The 20533-nt window shown below is 36.8% G+C and overlaps 1 protein-coding gene across 7 annotated transcripts; it reads left to right on the top strand.

The window, feature by feature from the left end:
- The first annotated feature begins 1723 nt into the window (after positions 1-1723).
- CUNH5orf63 (chromosome unknown C5orf63 homolog) lies at positions 1724-19833 on the top strand. 7 transcript variants are annotated; one of them, XM_046460450.2, is made up of 7 exons: positions 1724-1800; positions 3452-3552; positions 6732-6963; positions 7123-7212; positions 15426-15546; positions 18499-18555; positions 19186-19833. In XM_046460450.2, exons 5-7 carry the CDS (start codon positions 15433-15435, stop codon positions 19360-19362), a joined length of 348 nt encoding a protein of 115 aa, XP_046316406.1. In that variant the 5' UTR covers positions 1724-1800; positions 3452-3552; positions 6732-6963; positions 7123-7212; positions 15426-15432; the 3' UTR covers positions 19363-19833. The 7 variants fall into 7 exon arrangements, with proteins under 7 accessions (XP_046316406.1, XP_046316405.1, XP_046316402.1 ...); XM_046460449.2 differs by lacking the exon at positions 7123-7212 and having other exon boundaries at positions 1725-1800; XM_058584207.1 differs by lacking the exons at positions 1724-1800; positions 7123-7212 and adding an exon at positions 1811-2003.
- The last annotated feature ends 700 nt before the right edge of the window (positions 19834-20533 follow it).

Below are 20533 nucleotides of genomic sequence, written 5' to 3'. Positions count from 1 at the left end.
GGAGATTCCCAGCCACCCTCAACTGAAAGGATAAAGAGGTGGTTCCATCACTTAAAACCCAAGAAATTAATTCTTAAAAATTAAACACAAATTCTGGAAATGAGTGAACTTTTGACTCCTTAGAGGAATTTGCTCATAACCAATGCTAAGAAGCCTTCACTGTTAGCCTTTCGCGAAGCCATCCTTCTCCTTCAATTTGTGAAATCAGGTTTCATAAATCTAATTTATTTTACGAAGCTTCATTTTTTCAACAAGAAATAAGATTTGGAAGCTGATCTGGAGTTATATTTCTAGGAAGCTTTTCTATCACTCCACGAAATGCAAGCTGTGCATGTTCTACCAACATGTTTATAACTGGACCCAAGATTACTTCTTTAAAGATATCCTATCAGCAACTATTATTTTTTCCCCAGAAAGATCAACTCCTAGGTTGATACTCTGATACACTTATCAGAATGTATCAACTTAAAAACAACCACAGGTAGTCTATTTACAGTCACAAAATCCCCTCTATTACCTACTATGAAATGCAGAAGCAATAAAATATGAACTTGAAAATTCTGCTTCCTAAATGTGTCCTGTAGCCATGGCATATAATCAGTGTGGTTTGCTTAAGGGATTCATTCCTGACCTTGGTTTGCTTCAAATCTTTTTAAAAGTCACTGAATACACATTGAGTGTACACTGGCAAGTTCATGAAGATTGGCAGCAGACAGCATGACGTGGAATTTCAACTGCCGTTTTCAAGCTGTGAGAATTTGGGCAAGTTATAAGCCTCCATTTCTTCATCTGTAAAATGGTACTAATAATACTTAATAGGATTGTTCACAGGATTAAACAAGTTAATGAGTGTAAAGCTTTGGATGAGCAATCAATAAATATTAGCTTTGAATATTACTATAATTATCAACCATCATTTTCTCTCTATTAAGGTATCACCATTCAGGCCACCAAACTTGACACCCCGACTACTAGTCATTTCCGGACTTCCCTTCTTGTTCCACTCTTGCCTATTCTAAACGCTTATCTCCTTCCTGAAGCCGAGATCCTTTCAGAAAGGAAAAGTGATCAGTCCCAACCTCCCTCCCACATAAGGGCATTAAGAGTCAAATGTAAAGTCCTCCAGCTGTCCTTCGCACAAACTTGAAAGACTCTGCTTGGCCACCTGGCCTGGCTCCATCTCACTCTCTCCCCCATTTTCTTTGTGCCTCAGCCATACTGCTTAGTCTTCTGTACAAGGCCCATGCTGTGCTCTCTCAACCTGGAAGGCTGTCCTGGTCCCCGGCCCTTCACATTGCAGCCCCAAAGCTACCTCTTCAACATTTCATAGGTCATATGCCTACCCCTCAAAGCTCTTAGTTTAATAAATTCATGACCTACTTATAGGGTAATTTGCTAATGTCTGCCTTGCCTACACCATTTTAAGTTTGGGGAGGGTATGGCTGCCAGTTTTGCTTGTCCTGTTCTCCATAACCTAGTTCAGCTCAGAACCCGAGGACAGTAAATATTACTTTAATCAAAGAATGAACGCATGCAGTGAGGAGTTAAAACGGTCTGGACTGTAGTCTTGAAAAAGTTGGTTACTAAATGGTTCCCAAACATGCGGGGTCACTTTTCTGCGGATTTTCATTACAAGCTCAGGCGCCACTTTCCCTGCGAGCGGAGACCCGGCCGGATCCGAGATAAGCGAGACCCGCCAGCAGGGCGGCGGGCGCGGGGCGGAAGTGCGGAGTCTGGGGCCGCCGCGGGCGGAAGCGCCAGCTCGGGCGGAAGCGGCGACGCAGGCGGCGCGAGGCTGAGGTGGGTGTCTGCGCCCGGGATCCGGCGGCGTGCGCTGGCGGACTGCGGTGCGGAGCTGCGGTTCGTTGCCGGCGCGCCGGCCGCAGAGGGAGGCCCGTGAGCCGTTTGCTGTGCCTTACGCTGACAATTTCGATTGTCCGTTAGAGGGAATTTAATTAAGCCGGGAGCTATAAGTCCATGAACCACCGAGAGAGATTATAAGCGTGCGTGTGTATGTGTTGTGATGGCGTTCTGGGAAATGAATAAATGACGGCAGGGAAAAGGCAACTTTTTAAGAGAAGGCAGAAAACATCTCAACTCAATGCTTCCAGTGATTCACAGATGCCCCAGTCCCGGGTTTAATTGAATTCTATGAAGTGGCAATATAATCACACTTGGCAGCCTGCTGAGATGACTGCCTTTAAATAAATATTTTTGAGCAGCCATATTGACCTTTAATTGGGGTTAAAAGGTTGAAAAGTGCAGGAAAGAACATTGCGAGAGCTAGGGCCCTCTGGATCAGCTGCCTGCACCCTTTCTCTGCTTTACGGGGCAGAAGCAGTCTTCTGGGCACGACACAATGAGAGAATAAATCAGCGACTGTACAATTCCCAGCAAATGCCCTGACAAATATCAGCTCATACAATTTTTTAATAAGTCGAAGGGTAGAAAAGTTCCCCCCTAAATTGTTACTTACATGAATAGGCATGTGATTGTTTCTAGGGCTGTCTTTAGCAAGGAATTTTCTGCCTGGGTGATCTTTATTCTTGTTTCTAAACAGATAGTGTTTATATAGTACTTTATATTTTAATATGGCCAGCATGACCCCAAAATTCTCAGCTTCTCAAGAACATTTCCCAACAAAAAGCCAGGCTTCCCAAAACTACACACTTGGTTAACTAGTCACTCGAGCTGTGTGTCAGTGAGCAAACTGTGGTGGCTATAGAGGCCATAGTCTTCTCAATTAGTAATAATCTGTGGAATAGCTTGTAAAATGCAATTGAAGCTCTCTACCAATATTCAGAACCATATACATTGAGATGCCTTATAGGTAAATAACAGATTTAAAATTTGGAGAACTAAGTGAACCCTGGCAATACAGAGTGATTATTGTAACAGGACAAGGCAGAACTAATCATGGATCTATGTGAGATGTTATAGCCTAATAACCTAGGTCCTGCTCTGCTAAGGAATTGTGTGGAACCAGAAAGGCCCAGTTATAAAAATTAAGATTTGTAAGGTTGGCACTTTAGGCACATTCCAGATTTTCTCTCTTCCCAGCTTTCTGGTAATAGCCATTTGCCAAGAAAGGACCAATATTTTTGTTTCCTTACCAGAGGAATATATCATTATATAGTTTTATTGGACTATTCATCTGTAATAGAAATGAGGATTTTCCAACTTTAAATTTATTGGATTATGTTTCTGTCTTGTTCCAGATGCCTGGCTATATTCATACTCTGAAGTACCTAGAGGCAGTGCCTTCAAAATAAGTTTGTTTTTTAATTAAAAATTTTGTATTTCATGACTTGTATATACTCGAGCTGGCTGATACATTCAGTCACTCTAATACTAGGGCTTGGGGTTTCAAACATAGCAAGACCTTGAAGTGCTCTAGTATATGTAGTAAGTTTTTTATTTAAAATCTAATTTTTGCCACTGCTTTATTCAGGGCATACATCAGAAGAAGCCAAAAGCCAGCTGGAATAGCCCCTAAATGCGATTTTAATCTTGTTTGCAATTATTTTGAAGGGGAGAAACCATCTGTATCAGGTATGTTTAGCTACACAGGTAGCAATGACTGCGTGAGTATCCACAATCATTCCCTTTTTATCACATAGCAAATTCTAAGGACAAACTCATTTGGAAAAGAATATGAAAAAAAAAAGTTGTAGCTCAGTTTAGCATAGGTATATGATTCCATATCTCTAACTCACTATTCCAGTATAGACACAGGGGTGAAAACACTACTCTTTTTATTCCAATTCTTAATTAAGAATTAACTTATAAAGATAGAGGCAAAGTTCAAAGGATCTATGTTTCTAGAAAGTATCCATCTTCAAGAATTTCAGAACATTTCATTAGTATCTTATTCCTTCTTCTGTTGCTATAACAAAATGCTTTAAGCTGGGTAATTTATAGAGTGAAAAGGTTTATCTGATTTATAATTCTCATAGCCAGAGGATCCAAGCACTATGTCACTGTGGTCCTAGCAAGGGCCTTCAGCCAAGTCACATTGTGGTGGAGAAACAGAAAGGAAAATAGACATGTGCTAAAGGGGCAAAACGTGGGGTGACCTTGCTTTTATTACACCTACTCTCAAGAGAACTAATTCACTCTAAGAGACCAACATTAATCCCTTCTGAAGGCAGTCCTCAATCCCTATGGATTACCTCCCACTAGACAAAACCTCTTAAAGATTCAGCCACCTCAACAGTGCCACACTGGGGACAAATCTTTCAGCACATGAATCTTTGAGGAGTACACTCAAATCATATCTAAACCATAGAAACCAGTAAAATCAAGTAACAGCCATTTTATTGCTATAGCCTTTATGACTGTGGTATTGTATTATCCATCTTTCCTCTGCCCAAGGTATGAGTTCTTTAAGGACAGGGACAATATTTTAATTGTTTATATTTATAGTACCTGGCATAATACCTGGCACATTGCAAACACTACATTGCTATAGAAATGAAAGGGCAGTATCCCGGAAGGGAAGCTGAATCTATAAGGGGCGTGAAAACATCACTAGGATGGTATAGCAAGGCAGAGAAAAGAATATGAAATAATAGTCTCCTTCTACGAATTTACTGGATAGAAGTAATGCTTTGATTAACAGCTTGGAGCAGTGAAGGGCATATTTGAGAATCTACAGATGGTTACCAGACTGCCTTCCAAGGATTTCTGCCTGGCCAGTTGCGGAGCCTTTGTTGTGTTGAATGGCATATACAAGCTGAAAGGCCTCACCAGCCCTGTCTCCACACTCCCTCCAGGCCTGCCATGCTCAACTCTTAACTAAAATACCTATTTGGCAAATGTGTGAAGTGTGTCCGTGAAGGTACACTAAATTATTACCTTACATACAGCACCAGTATTTTGCTTGGCTCTGCATTAAGAGTAGAGGACTTATATTTAATCACTATTTTAAATCTAGGTTTCTTAAATAATATTAAGAAAAATTCACACTTGTCTTTTCTCCTTTATTAACAACATTCCAAAGAGTTCAAAGTTGATAGCGTTTTCTGTGGTAAAAGGGTAGTCATGGGTTAAATGCTGCTTCCTTCGGTTGCCAGTGAAATTGCAGCAGAAATTAATGTTGCAATTGTAAACAAATGAACTTCCTCCAATTGTTCAGTATTTTTTCATATTAATAATGAAATAGTAGGGAAATGGTTTTTAGCTTAGTCAGAAAGAAAGGACATGACATTGAATTATATGATTTTTTAAAAAAAACTCTTCTTAAAACATATAATCTTTGTATTCAGTAAAAAAAAAAAAAAGGATACTGTTACTTAATAGAAATTCAGTCAGATGAGGCAATTTGAGACATATGCCTGGAAAAAAGAGATCTAAATTAGGCTGTTTCTCTAGGTTTAAAATGAAATTAATGTGGATCTTCTTAAGAGTTAGAGATCAGAACCTCATTCTATAGTAAAAGAATTTTTCCATGTGAAACTGAGTCTTTTCTTCTTTCCAACCTTAAAATAAGCCTTAAACAAAATATGGTGTCTGTTACTTGATATACACTGAGAATTAATATATAAGACTTTTAGAGATTTTTAGAAGAAAGGGGGCTGAACTTAGAGTTATCTTCTAGTTCTGAAATTTTATGTTGGTCTTATTATATATAAAAATATGCCATTGTTCAAGGAGAAAATATAAAGAAATGAAGAAAGATTGTATAAAAGATTTGGTTAAACAAGTCTTATCCATAAAGCAAGCAGAATTTCCAAAGACATTTCCCAATTCTAAAATATTGAAATATTCCATCAATGGTGACTGTTAAAGAATAGAATAGGACTTAGAAGATTGTAGAATCTCACCAATGGAGGATTGCCAGGGCTTGACTTCAGCAGTGGATGATTCCCAACGTTCAGATTTGGCATTATACTTCTGTGAGCCTAGGTCTTGTTGATATCAAAAGTTTAGTGGAGTGTATATTTAACATTTCATATGTCCAAAGCCATTTGCAACATAATGGCTAGAAATTAATGAAATATCTTTCAGGTCTTTTGTAGTCATAAGGATAATATTACCTCTTCATCAAGAAGCAATGGAAATGGGTAGAATATTAGTGACAAATGGATGACACTGCCTGAGTAGATGGATTTTTAATTGAAAACAGTTTTTAGGATTGAGTTTATGTGCTTTTCAATACCAAGGAAACTAGTATTACAAGCTGGAGACAATAAAACTAAGATGTTTAATAAAATTACCTTCTTTCTGGGTCAGTATGAAATATCAGAGACATCTTCAAAGGTAATGGGTCATGTTGGTTAAGAAGGATAATGTGGAAAGGAGTCTGAATAATTCCTATGCACTTTGTTCCCATTCCTTGAACTAGATGAATTTGCCCTCATCTTAATGCTACCTTTATGGAATGAAGGAATTTTAAAATTGGTTTTTAAACTCAATTAAGCTCTCATATATGATATAATCCAACCACATTATTCAGGTTTTCTTGGCTTTCAGGAACAGCTTTGCAGCCATTATGTCATAATTGAACTGAACATTGTTTCACACTTTGAATTTGGAATATGCTTCTCTGGCTCTTGACCAGTTGCTGAGTCAGTACCTTTAGGGTTGAGGATGGAGGTTGGGCCTCTGTGTTAAAGATGTGTTAACATAAATTAGTCCAGAGTACTCTTTGAACTCTTGGGTACTAGAGGGAGTGTATCATGAGAATACATTACTGTTCTTGATTAGCATCATCATTTTATTTTTCTCAGCTGAATGTTTTCTTGGAAACCTTTCTCTGACATTGTCATGAGAACCAACTCATTAACAAGTAGACTCTTCTGAAGCAACAATCTGGAAAGAGTGGCTGCTAAGGTCTGAAAATCCTAAAACAAACTCTTACTTACACTGAAGATTCCTCTCCCTTTCCACTCCACATTTGTCAGCTTGCTATAGTCCAAGGCAAAGACAGCAGTGTTTCTGTGCATGGAAGAGCATACCAAGGTAAAGAGCATCTGTCATTTAAAAAATTCATTAAAATTTATCTAATAGTAAGAGAGAAAATGCATTCTTTTTATAGAAAGCTTTTCCATCTCAGGTGCTTAGACAGTTTCAAGATGGGTGCCCAGGTATTCTAATGTCCCCTCCCCCATTCCCTGACAGTCTTTTCTGACACCAAGGATTCTCAGTTATGATTGAAGAATGAAAAAAGAGTGGGCAATGAAAAAAATGCCTTTACATCTCCCTGGATCTGTAAGTAATTTTGGTCCTCTTTAAAGGGCCAAGTATTTTAGTTTCCTTCAGACTACTTCAGATACTCTGTTCAAGGCCTTATGCAGTCGTAGGCTTTTGCCATGGAGTTTCTTCAGCATGAGATTTCCTCTTCTCAGATCAGGAAGAAGTTTGACACCCAAAGCCTGAGGGCATAGTTCCTCTGGAAAATGGGAGAACAAATGGTAGAATTTTTGTTTTACAGTTGATGAGACTAGAGACTAAAGAGTTGAGGATTTGTGAGTCCAAAGCCAGCCTCAGCAAAAGTGAGATGCTAAGCAACTCAGTGAGACCCTGTCTCTAAATATAATACAAAATAGGGCTGGGGATGTAGCTCAGTTGGCGAGTGCCCCTGAGTTCAATCCCTGGTACACCCCCTCCAAAAAAAAAAACAATGAGGATTTGCCCAATGTCTCCTAATTAGCTACCTTTCTCTATGAAGTATATATTTATGTAATCATCACCTTAAAAGTGCATTCAGAGAACTCAAATGTAGAATTCCAACTGAAATGGCACATGAAGAATAACTTTAAAGTTCTAAATGAAGTATTATACCATTTATGCTTACTTTCTCTGACTGATGAGTTAACAAGAACGATGTTCATTTACATTATTTTGACCCTTCTAGATAGTTTATTTAGTACTGCTTGGGACAAGTTATATTTAAAGGTATTAATAAAGTCCAACTTTACCATTACATAGGCAGCTTCTGTTTTGACATTCATGGATCAAGAATAACATTGGTAAAGTAGTAAGATTCTGAATTTTTACATATTTGAAAAAATAAAGGCAAGTACTAGAAAAGAGCAAGTGGAAAGGGACTGGCCTTTGTTTTAAAAGCTATTGGGGTTAACTTTGATTCCTGAAAAGTTCAATTTCAGTGTGCTGTTTTGATATTTTGTGAAATCTGAGTGAACTAAGCCAATACCTCATACCAAGATATTAGCTGGTCGGTCTTACCTAGATTTAGTGACTTCCTTAATAGCAGATAAACATATTGGATCTTTGATCATTCATGTCATGTCTGAGAGTTTCATACTTAAGTAATTTTTACAATCAATTTTTCAGCCATTTCTGTTAGAAATATTTTCAGTTTTATAATTCCCCATTTCTGAGATTGCTGTGATTTCTGAGATTTAAGTTTTCCATTTGAGGCCAATAAAAGCACATTTCTTTTTTGTAGAATCATTATTATTATTGTTATTCATAAAATGCCTTAGAATGATTTATTAACCAATAGTCTTCTCTATTTTGTTTTATGACTTACGCAAAGGTTTTTACATTTTTATCCCTTTTTAAGGTACTCAGTCAACTTTTGCCTTCACTCTTCTCCCCCAACTCACTATCGCTATCCCTACCCAAAATCTCTCTCTTTAGTTAAGATGTTAAACTAGGTAAGAACCAGTCAAGATAGTTTGTTTTAGGGGTAGGCATTTATTGAAAGAATTAACTCCTTTGGAGCCACATCGGACATATCTCTTCTAGATGGTGTAGGTTATTTGTTTGCCCCTATTCTGGGCAAGTCTTCATCACTCTGTTTGAAAATGAACCTCTCCCTCTTTCTAGAAACACTTTATAAATAAAACTAGCCTTGCCAGCGTTTTATTCTAGTCCATGCCACCATCCTCTCTCAAACTGCTATAGTCACCTGTTAACTAGGTCTCTGATTCCATCTTTGCTCTTCACTTGGAGCCTTTTCATTTACTATTTTCTCTTCCTGAAGTATTCCTCTTTCAGATCTTTACACTGTCTCATCCTTTAGTTTTGGTTCGAACTATATCTGCACAGAGAATACCTTATTTAAAGAACCTCCCTTAGTCACCATTACATTTGAATCTCCTTCCTGTACACATCACTGTCTGATACAGTAAGACATAATTAGACTCATAGGAGTCTCTTTGCTAGAATGTGCACCTCACGAGGGCAAGGTGCCTGGCTTTCTTGTTCACCACTGTACATACACCAGCACATATAGTAATATCTGGTACATGGAGAAATGTAGGTAATTGTTAAATGAACAAATACATCAGTGACTCTCATCCCACACCTGGATTATCAAACTGACCTCCATTTAGCTTTCCCCCATTCAATATCCATGGCATTCCTACCTCAACACCTTTGTATCTATCCCTAAATTTGAAATGCTTTTCCTTTTATCTGTATATCCAAATCCTAAATGATTTAAAATCTTTCTTTTGTGAAACCACCTCCAGTCTCAACCCATTGTACTCTTCTTTCCCGTTCTCTTATGGCATTTAAAATCACCTTTTATATGTCTCTGTTGTTAGTTTCCTGTTTTTATAATTTACCTGTATATTGGTACATGTCTTACCTTCCAACCAGATTTTTTAACTCTTCATGGGTGAGGATTCTCTTATTCACTCTCAATCCTTTTTTTCCCTCTCCACTTGTAGAATAAATGAATAAATGATATCATTAGTTTACTGATTACTGAGAAGGCTATCATAATTTCTTGTTTCATTTAAAAATTTAACTCCCTTCTCTTCAACCCACTAAAATACAGCTAGAATTCTTGTTGCTCATATCTAGTGTGTGAAGTTGACTACTCAAGAATTTTAGGAGGGAAAAAGATTGACTAAACAACAAGCAGGATAGAAAAAAAAATTTAATGGCTTGCTTAGTTTTACAGAGAATTAGAAGGAGGTAAAGGCAGTATGCATATATTAAACGGTGGACACATAAATGTCATATGTTTTTAGTGAAATCAATTTATTGGATAGGCAGAACCCACACTTCAAACAGCTAAAGAACTTTTTCACAGAGTACTTGCAAATTAGATGTGCGTGAATACAAATGAATGTAGCACCCATTGAGTCCAAACAGTGGAATAGAGACATCCAGATCCTTGGAAATCCCATGGTCATGGTAATAATTTGAAGGGAAATTAAAAGGGTTTTGTCTGTGAGCACTCATGTGATCAATCAGTCCTTTCTGGACTCTGATTCTCTACTAGTTCTCTAGTTCCCTGTGTGGAGAAACCATTGGCACTGAGATCTGATGTAGAAACTGCAGGGAGGGAGTGTGGTATAAGGAGCTGCTCCTTGCCTACCCAGGCCTGGGTCATGAAATAGGCCTACTTGTGGTTTAATGTGTTGTGTAGAAGCTAAGCAGATATCCAGATTGCCTAATCAGAACAAAGCTGAACAGGATGCCTTGTGCAACAGACCCACAGGTGGATAGTTAGCTCAGGATCTTTGTTGCAAAATCTTATCTGAATTGGCACCACCTTCTTAGTAGTTTCCCTGGCCAGGTGAATTAGGGGCCCATTTCAGGTTGGAGCTTCTACCCCCAACCCATTCCATATTTTCTGTTCTGTACCCTCATTTCCACCCCCATTTTAGCCCCCTGGAATTGACACCTCACAGTAGCTGTTCAGTTTTCAGTTTTGGATTTGTCTCTATATAGTGCCTTTCCTTGTCACTCTTGGCTTCACAAGGGCCATACTCTCTTTCTCTCTTGTCCTTGTGCACAAAATCCCAGTGTAGACTGCCACTTGTTCAGGAGGAAATGAGGGTCAGACAGACATGACTGATCAGAAATACAGTAACACTGGAGAGGCATTTATCCCTATTTCCCTGAATTAGGTAGAGACCCATGACCCAGAGGAGTCCCTTTAGAGAACCTCACTTCATTACATAAACTTCTGGTGATCCAAAATAATGGGATTTGTTCCCCCAAAGAGGTGTGTATCAGTGTCTGTTTCTGTTCATTCCAGTAAAAATAGGAATGTTATACTTAGATGATAATAAATGTGAAATGGAGCACTTAACTTCTCATATGGCACAAATGACTAAACGGAAGCCCTGAGCTCTCTTTATGGAACACAGGTTCAGCAAGAGCTATGGTAATAGTGTTTGGTTAATGTCAGCTCAACATTAAATGTACATTATGCTCTTGTGAAGAAGCTCCAGCATTATCTGTTAATAACCAAGGCGGTACCTGGGTTTATGTAGACTTTTTGATTTTGCACGTGAATTAACACTGCAGCTTGCTGATGAAGGATCATGTGAGCTTGGAGCTTTGGTGTGCCAAAGACTCTTTGTATGAATAAAATTCTGGTCAGTGAAGGTCAGTTTCTCTACTCAAGCAAGAACAATGTTGTTTCCCTCCTAATCAGATACACACAGTGTTAGAAAAATCCAGGAGCCCTGCATAAATGATGTGCAGCCATAGCCTGGGCAGCTCCTCATGCAAGAAATGAATAATCCTTAATAAAGGTTCAAACAACCCTGGCTTCTTTCTGTACTGTAATCGTTGCTTTAATGGTATGCCCTTCAGTGCTTTGCAGGGAAATTGCTATAAAGTTAAGTTATCTTCCCTATCTTGTTTCAAGGAGGGCTGTCCAGTCGACTCCCTCCCTAATATTGTGTTTGATTCTACCATAAAGACCACTGAAGTCAGCCTGAGTTTTGTTGAAAGGCCAGCATTCCCTTTCTCTTTCAGTGGGATCTATACCTCTGAGCAGCACTGGACTTAAAACAGCAGGAGTCACCATCTTTATTGTTAGGCTGTGGAATTTGTTTTAAGCACATTCTAAATCTAATCTTATACCTTTTGCTTCTTCTTTTTTTTTTTTTTTTGTAAGTCTGTGACAAAGGTGACCCAATTGTACCTCTTTGATATTATGAACACAGCTCTTTTTGCTCATATCACAGAGACATATAACAAAATACAAAGGATAAAATTGTGTCTCTGTGTAATAGGGCCACATTTCATGACTAAATTCAATGACATAATCAAAAAAGTTGTTTTCTCAGCCATGAACTAATAAGCAGAGACCACTTTTCATGATTTTTTAATTTTTAATTTTTTTTAGTTGTCAATGGATCTTTTTTATTTATATGCAGTGCTGAGGATTGAACCCAGGGTCTGATGCATGCCAGGCAAGCAGTGTACCACTGAGTCACAATTCCAGCCCCTTAGGATTTTTTTTTTTAATAGTACTAAGAAGATACCGTTCAAAAATAATTGAACTAGTGAAAATGTCACATTGACAAAGTAACCCATACTAAGATTTTACTTCAAGAAGGCTCTATATGGTGAATGTGACATTGACAGCAGTGGTGTTAGGGTTGACAGTTTTTTAGTAAGATGTTCTAAGAAGATAATTAAAGAGTTCCTATGGAAGTGTGTCATGTTGCATTTTATTTTTTCTAATACAAAGTGGACTCCACAAATTAAGGAATTTTAGCCTTACTGTCTGCCTAAGAGAGGGATAGGGAGTTTTTTCCTTTATATCAGACTCTAATAATAGTTTTATAATATGATACTTCCAAAGAAATAAGTCATTTGAACGCTATAGTGAAATGAATATGCCTTGAGCATTTAAAAAATACGCAGGTTGTAAAATTGCATAGCATGGATACATTACCTGGTAAACAAATGTTTTATGATTCATTGTTTAAAAATGCATAAAAAAGTAGAAATGGAGAATAATTGGAAAAAAGAGGGAGTTGTATACAGAATGGTTGTAGCATCACTGAAGACTTGACTTAACTCTCTGTGTTGGTTTAACAAATATTCCAGCAAATCTGGAATGAATAGCAACTCTGTTTACTATGACAGGTTTTATTTGTCTTGGGTGCAGCCAAGACCACATGCTGTGTTTTGTCATGTTGGAAATACTGAAGCAGATTTTCATTGTGCAAGTGAATTTTTTTAAAGCCTTAACACCTCAGCCTCAACTCAGCTAGGTAAAAGCAATAAGTTTTACTTCCCTTACTGGCCATACATCAATAAATCTTCAGTCCCTCCACTAACAGCATGTAGCTATGGTTCACCATTCTGATTATTAGTCTTAGGTCACCACCATAGATGACCAGATCCTTCTGATTTTCAAAGGCTGTGTTTCTGTCTTTTATAAGGTTAATTTCCTATTTTATTTCTTCTTCATATATTGTATAACTTCTTTGACACTACATCCAGCATGCCACTGGTAACATAGAGCCTTTCCAAGTCCAGTGACTTAGAAATTTCTACATAATATGAACATGGCTAAATTCTATTTTTTCTCTTCATTTATGTCCTGTGTAAGACAAAGGCTGTTTTTAGAAGCTGTGTCTCCAACAACAATTACTTATTGGAGTTGTTGATTTTGCTGAATTTACAGAGAATGTTGATACCAGGGCTTAACATTTAGTAGAAAGTAGAACAGAATATTGGAAATTGTTTAGATCCACTTTCCATCTTGGAGTAACTCTGGATAGCACATCCTTGCAAAATTCTTATCACATTCCTTTTTTTTATGCATTATCAAGATCAGTTAGTTAGCCAAGTGATCTGCTAAAAGTAGAAGAGTAAGAAAGCCTTAACAGTGAAGGCAAAATTACTGTTATCGTGGATCATTATCTGATTTTTTTTTCCTGTGGTCTTTACCATAGTTTGATATAGGTTAGTGGTTTTCTCTAAAGTCATATCATTCTGTTTGAAATGAGTTTAAAGCTAATCTTACACTGAGGAGTCTGATTGCTAGTAAAGTTTAACAATTAATGCAGTCATGCTCTGTGGAGCAGATCAGCAGGTGATTCAAGCTGGTGTCAGTGAAGATGTTAGAACGAGTTGCAGCACCCCAGCCCAAAATCTGTGGACACCCTGAGGAGTATTAACGTTTAGTTATAAGGTAGGACTAAATAGTAACTGCTATACATACTGAATGATTGAAGAGGGTTAAAGGTGAGAGTGGGGAAACCTTATTCCAATACTTTTTTAAAACATTCAAACCCATATTTAAGCATTTATTAAATGCCAGGTTGATTGTGGGTGCTTAGAGATAGAGGGTTGAACAAATACCTGCTCTAACAGAATTCACCTTGTAGTAGAGGGAACAGAATTCAGTTTAGATAACAAAGGACAAAAGAAAGGTATTTCAAGGTATGAGGATGGAGAATTATGAACTGGCTAGCATTGGTAAGGTGGTCACTAAGACGTTTTCAAAGTAGATGACAGGATACCCGGGCCAAATGAGTAGAAGCCACTTAGGAGATTTTCATGCAGAGGGGAAGCATGTACAAAAATCCTGATGAAAAAATGATCTCTGGGTATTCAAGGACTAGAAGAGAACTTTTGCAGCTGCAATTCACCAAGGGAAGAGAAGGAAAAGTGATAGATGAAGTTAGAGTAAAGTGAAGTTAAGAAATTGTGACCCCAGGAATGAGTTCATCTTGGGAATATTGATAAAGCCAACAGTGCACATGTGTTTTAAAAGTGAAATTATAATATTTGTAGTTTTAAAGACAAAGCTGGAGTCTCAATAGAATATCTAGAAATAATAGGGTGTCTTATGTCAAGCAAAGCAGGATGAGGGAGCTTCAAAGCCTACTGTTTGACATGCTGCTATTAAGCTGTTCTTGGAATCTCTCCAGTAGAAACACTAGTACATTTGTGTATGAAGTTATTGAAAATTATGGCAATCTCCTTTTAAAATACTTCTTAAGGAGTTGAGCAGAAATTTATTTTTTTCTTTTTTCTGACAAGTTAACTGAGTCTGATTCTCCTCTGTAGTTCCTTTAACTACAGTTTTATGTTTCCCCACCTCTTGCTTTGGAGTAGCATGGATCTCTAAAAAGATAGCCAGCACCTTTAGTGGGGACTTGTGCTTTTCATTTGCTTATTATTTCCCTTACTGTGATGGTAGCTGAATGCTTGTCTGTCAGTAAGATAAGCTATCTCTTGGTGAAATGAAATTGATCAGATTATGTTATGTGCATGTACAAATATGTCACAATGAATCCCCCTGTTATATATAATTACTGTGCACCAAAAAGATGTTTTTAAGGACTGATTGGAATAAGAAAGTTTACTTAAAAAAAATAAATAAATAAGCAATCCCTGTGACTATCTCAAGATACCTCTAATTTTAGGAAATTATCAGGATACCGGCAAAAATCTGCAGGTGATTTGTATTCAAATTAATAAGCTCATGGAATTAACTTACAAAAAATAACTAGGCACACAACTAAGCCATAATGTGATTTTTTTCCCCATTCTGTTCTGTTTGGAATACAATGAATGTTGAAGCATTATGGAGACTTGCCAAACATCTGGGCACTCCTGGACTCCAAGGAGCAGTTCTGAAGCCTTCAAATTCCATCATAAGCTTGCAGCTTAACTATTTGTATTGTAAAGGGTAAAAATCTAAGGCACAGAAGTTTACTGGTTTATTTTTCTTTTGGCAGAATTAAGATGTTCTGGTTTCAAGGAAATAGCATGCAACTTGCTAAATCCTCCTTTGGACTCTTCTTGAGAAATCTCTCTGCCTCTAAGACAACTTTGCCTGTGCTGACCTTATTCACAAAGGTACAGAGTGAAAAAATAAAATTACTACTTTAAAAATATAAAATATTAAGATTTTTGGTGCATACAGTTGTACATTTACAAATACAGGACAAATCTGAAAGGAAGACAGTGGAATAAACTCTTTTCAAACCTGCTCTCCAATTTCTCTCTCAGCACAGTAGCAGTAACTGTTTCCTCCCCAGACACTTCACAGTTATCAAAGAGTAAATTAATATATTTAATTGACATCTGACCCCTATGTTAAAAAAGTATAGATTATATTATGTTTAAAAATGTATCATTTGCAATTTTAGTAAGGCTTTAAGCAACTTAGCAAGACCCTGTCTCAAAATTTAAAATAATAAATAAAAGGGTTGAGGATGTGACTCAGTGGTTAAGCATCACTGGATTCGGTCCCTGGTACCAAAAAAAAAAAAAAAGTATCATTTGGAAATAAGTCAGTTTGTGGTAGTTATATTCTATAAAATCACCACAAACACAGAATTAGCAAATACTGAATCATTACTCCTAGAGAAAATACAGGATTAGGTTCCCATGAGCCTCTGGTCACAGTATTTTTTTCAAATGACCAAATATATAACCTTATGTATAGTTTTTAATACAAAAGCAAAATTTTTATTACATTTGGTATTTCTGAAAATAGGCATATTTTTATTTTAATGAAAGGCAGAGCATTACTGTTAGACCTCAGTTTATAACAAGTGCTTTGGCAACTTGAATTTTTTATCACTGTCTGCATGTTCATGTACATAAATAACTGCAAAAGTGTTTCAAGTATCAATTTGAGGGTTTCAGTAAGTTTTAGCAAGTAGGCAAGTTCACAAATATGGAATTCATGAATAATGAAGATTGAATGTATTTCTTTTTCTTATCCCTGATACTACATACCCCCCCGCCCCCAGTACTAGGGATAGAAACCAGAGACACATTGCCACTGAGCTACATCCCCAGCCCTTTGTATTTTTTATTTTAAGGCAGGTTTCACTTAGTTGCTTAGGGCCTCTCTAAGTTGCTGAGGCTGGCCTGAAACTTGGTATCCTCCTGCTTCGGCCTCTGCAACCTCTGGAATTACAGGCGTGCGCCATTGCACCTGGTTAGTTTAAAATTTTTAATGAGATTTTCTACTTGAAATTTATGACCAAACATTAATGATTTCTTTTTGCTAGTTTACATCAGTTTGTGCAATTTATAATCAAAAAAGAAAGTGCGGATGGGGCTAGGGATGTGGCTCAAGCGGTAGTGTGCTCGCCTGGCATGCGCAGGGTGCTGGGTTCGATCCTCAGCACCACATAAAAATAAAATAAAGAAGTTGTGTCTACTGAAAACTAAAAAATAAAATATGAAAAAATTTTCTCTCTCTCTCAAAAAAAAGAAAGTGCAGAGTAATAGAAGCAACTTTTGTGAATAATTCTGCAATTCAAATAAAAAGGGGCTCTTAATAGTTTTTTAAAATAGATTTCAAACATTTTAACAATTTGAAAAAATCTAGCAGTTATCAAATAACAAAACTGAAGTAGTGTTTTTGAATGAATTTTTGTTGAGAATATTTAATTTGTACTACTTTTTATATCCATGAATATATATTGCACTCTTGGGAATTAAGGAATAAAAATTATTTCATCATATGAGAATCTATGATGGCAAATGCATGTGAAAATTAACCACAAAAATAAATAATCCCTAAGGCTAATTGTACTCATTTGGCCTACTGTTCTGCACTGTTTTTCAGCTTGCTAACAGTTGAGAGTCAAAAACATTTATAAAACAAGACCAACAAAAACCAACAGTCCATTTAACTCAATATAGGTACTAAACCCATGAGGCACATAATAAAGACATCTTAATGAAGTTTTTAATATAAAAGCAAAATCTTAATACATTTGATACTTTTGAAAATTAGTATGTTTGTGTTTTGTTTCTGCTTTTAAGGTCTTAGGTTAACTTTTTTCATACTTTGTCAGAAAATTTCAGCATGATTGACTTAAACTATAATCTGTTGTTGATGCTAATAACAATTTGGTAAGTCTCATTCTCTGACCCAGGAGAGTAGGGCCAAAAAGACCCAGAAAGATCTCTGTCCTTATATAAAACATGCTGTGAGTTAAACTGGAGGAAGGGTCTCTTTTTAACATAGTAGCTCATCCCTTCCTGATGTGTTAAAATGTAGATTTTATATAAACATCAGTAATGTTGTATCTATCTTGAGCTCCTACAAGAGAACCTATAGCTAGTCCCTTTTCTTAGACTGACTGGCTGAGAATCCTTTAAAATCCGCTGATGATCAATAGTGTTCTCAACATACTTTTCCATGGTATGGTTGAAGAGTTTGTTACAAACAACAATGGATGCTAAAACTTCTTGCCTTTCAAGTAGAGTATTAGCATTAGAATACCTGTTGCTAATACTACTTATACAAGAAAATGGGTAAAATAATACAAATTGGTATCATCATTTTAAAAGATGGAACAATAACTAACTGTGTCATGAGGGGTTTATTCCTGCAGACTGATCATGAAAAATAGGCCAGCAAAATTCAGCGTTTCCCAGTCAGAACAGACTATAAGCCATTCTGCTGGTGGCAGCCAGGCCACAGAGGTGCTCCTCAACTCAAGGAGCCTCTCTGGTAGATAGATCAGAGAAACAAATAATAAACATCTAAATTTATCATAAATCCATACACCCATGTATATAGGGTGATATATATATATATATATATATATATGAAAAATCAAAACACAAAACCAAAAGGTACAGAGAGCTCACCTATCATGGAATAGTAGCTTTTTTTTTTTTTTTTTTTAAGATTCTATGGTAGTGTTTAGCTTTGAGAATAAAACAGTCTAATTAACATGGCAGAAAACTGTCCTTTAAAGTAAATAAAACCTGTGGGTTTTTGGTTAGGCTGAAGATCATTCTTTAGGTTTAACAGCTTTATTTTTTTCCTTCCTGTAGGATCCATGCCCACTCTGTGATGAAGCCAAGGAAGTACTCAAGCCTTATAAAAACAGGGTAATAGTGTGGCTTTTATGAATGTGGAATGGATATTGTATGTGGTATAAAGTATCTATCTCCATCCTTTTTTTAGGAAAAGAGATTAAATAATTTTTCATTTAAATTTTCTTTCTATTCTTCAGAGAGAGAGTTTAGTGCTGATTTCCATAAAACTCATTACCCCTAAGTGTTTTTCTCTGAACAGTACTGATTTTCTTACTCTGACTCTTAATATGAGTCAAAGTTAACTAGCAGGTGCAATATTCATGTTTTCTTTAAACCTTTGTCCCCATTTCTTTTATCGTATTTCATAACTTCCATGGAAATGTTGTCATGTAGCCAAACCATCACACCTTTACCATTTTACAACCAAAACACTTCTTTCCTAGGCAGCTCCCCAGCTGGGATGTGTCTTATTTCATCAGAACTGAGCAGGAGTGTGATGCTGAATGTAACAGGTGTAACAGAAAAGTAGCAAGATCTGTAGGTAGGGAATATGGTATAATGAAACCAGTCATTTTGGAAACTAGGGGCATTAGAACAAAGTGGACCTAAAACAAATGACCAAAACCTCTCAGCATTAGAAACTGCAAATTTGCATTGTTCTTAGTCTCTAAAATATAGAGCTTTAGCCTGTCTGTGCTTCAGTTTATTTTACAGGAGGTGGACATCACACTTCCAGAAAATTCTGCTTGGTATGAAAGGTATAAATTTGACATTCCCGTCTTTCATTTGAATGACCAGTTTCTAATGAAGCATCGAGTAAACACCTCAAAACTTGAGAAACAACTTCTGAAATTTGAGCAGCAAGGTGCTACAGACTGACTAATGCCTTCATGGTTTTCTACCCTCTGTGTCCATAATGCATCTTCCTAAGGAAATGACCATGGCCTCATACTCCTTTTGTCACTTTTCACAGAGCCCTAAGGCTGTTTTGAACTCAGTGGTGCCACATAAATGTTGCCATTCCTCTTCTGATTGATGGAAGTTACCCATGTGGGAACTGTTTACTTGTGGGCATTTTGTAAAATAAGAGGAGTATATTGACAGGGAGGGGGATGATGGAAGGAGGGAGAAATTCATTTGTCTTACTTATTTTTCCCTTTTGTATTAATATGGAAGCACTTCACATGAACTGGACAGTGCTGTTTATAGGAAGAAGGCTTTGCATTCCTGCTGCTGCCCTGGAGGGCTTAACTTTTTAATGAAAGAATAAATGCTCTTCCACTCAGTAGATAAAGTGAAATGTGAATTGTTAATAACTGTGCACAGTCAATAAAGGGATGTTTTAACGAATACATCTGCATGAAGCCTATTTCAGTGGGATTTAATAATACCTGTTTAAATTTAGAGTTCATTTTTGTTGGGTAGAAAAGAATAATTATACTAGCCAAAGAGACGTCATTTCATAGAGACAAAAGAAAGACTTAAAACCCCAAAATGTATAGAAGAACCTAGCATGCTTTGCACATACTCAGAGAATTGATCGGTAATATTGAGAACTGCCTTTGATAGTTATTCAGTTATCATCAATTAAGTTAATTCAACTTAAAAGACAGTAGTTTTGTCACTTTTTAATATATTAGGGAAAATTCACTTCTAATCATAACTGAATAGAAAAGTCATTTAAAAACAAAACACTCCTTCACCATTCTATATAAAGAATTAAAAGTGGAGTTTTATACCTGTATTTACATTTTGTCAAATCCAGCCAATCTAGAAATGAATTCACATAAAAACAAAACTTCCCTTTTTCTTTTAAAATCACGTCACTGCAATTCCATCTGTAATGAAATTCTTTCATGAACTAGTTGGATAAATTTGGACATTATCGACCACTAGATTTTAATTTGATCACTATGATTTAGTCTTAGAAATTATAGAATACTGGAGCTAACAAATCTTAGATATTGTCTTCATTTTATACATGAGGAGGAACCTAAAATTCATCAAAGACTTAGCCTAAGATTGGTCACCCAGCCAGTTAGCTGGTGGG

This window comes from Marmota monax, unplaced genomic scaffold, assembly GCF_021218885.2.
Source record: "Marmota monax isolate L192 unplaced genomic scaffold, Marmota_monax_Labrador192_F-V1.1 WCK01_AAM20220418_F8-fsc00006, whole genome shotgun sequence".
In the NCBI taxonomy this organism is placed as follows: Eukaryota; Metazoa; Chordata; class Mammalia; order Rodentia; family Sciuridae; genus Marmota; species Marmota monax.
This window is presented reverse-complemented; position numbering and strand designations above follow the sequence as displayed.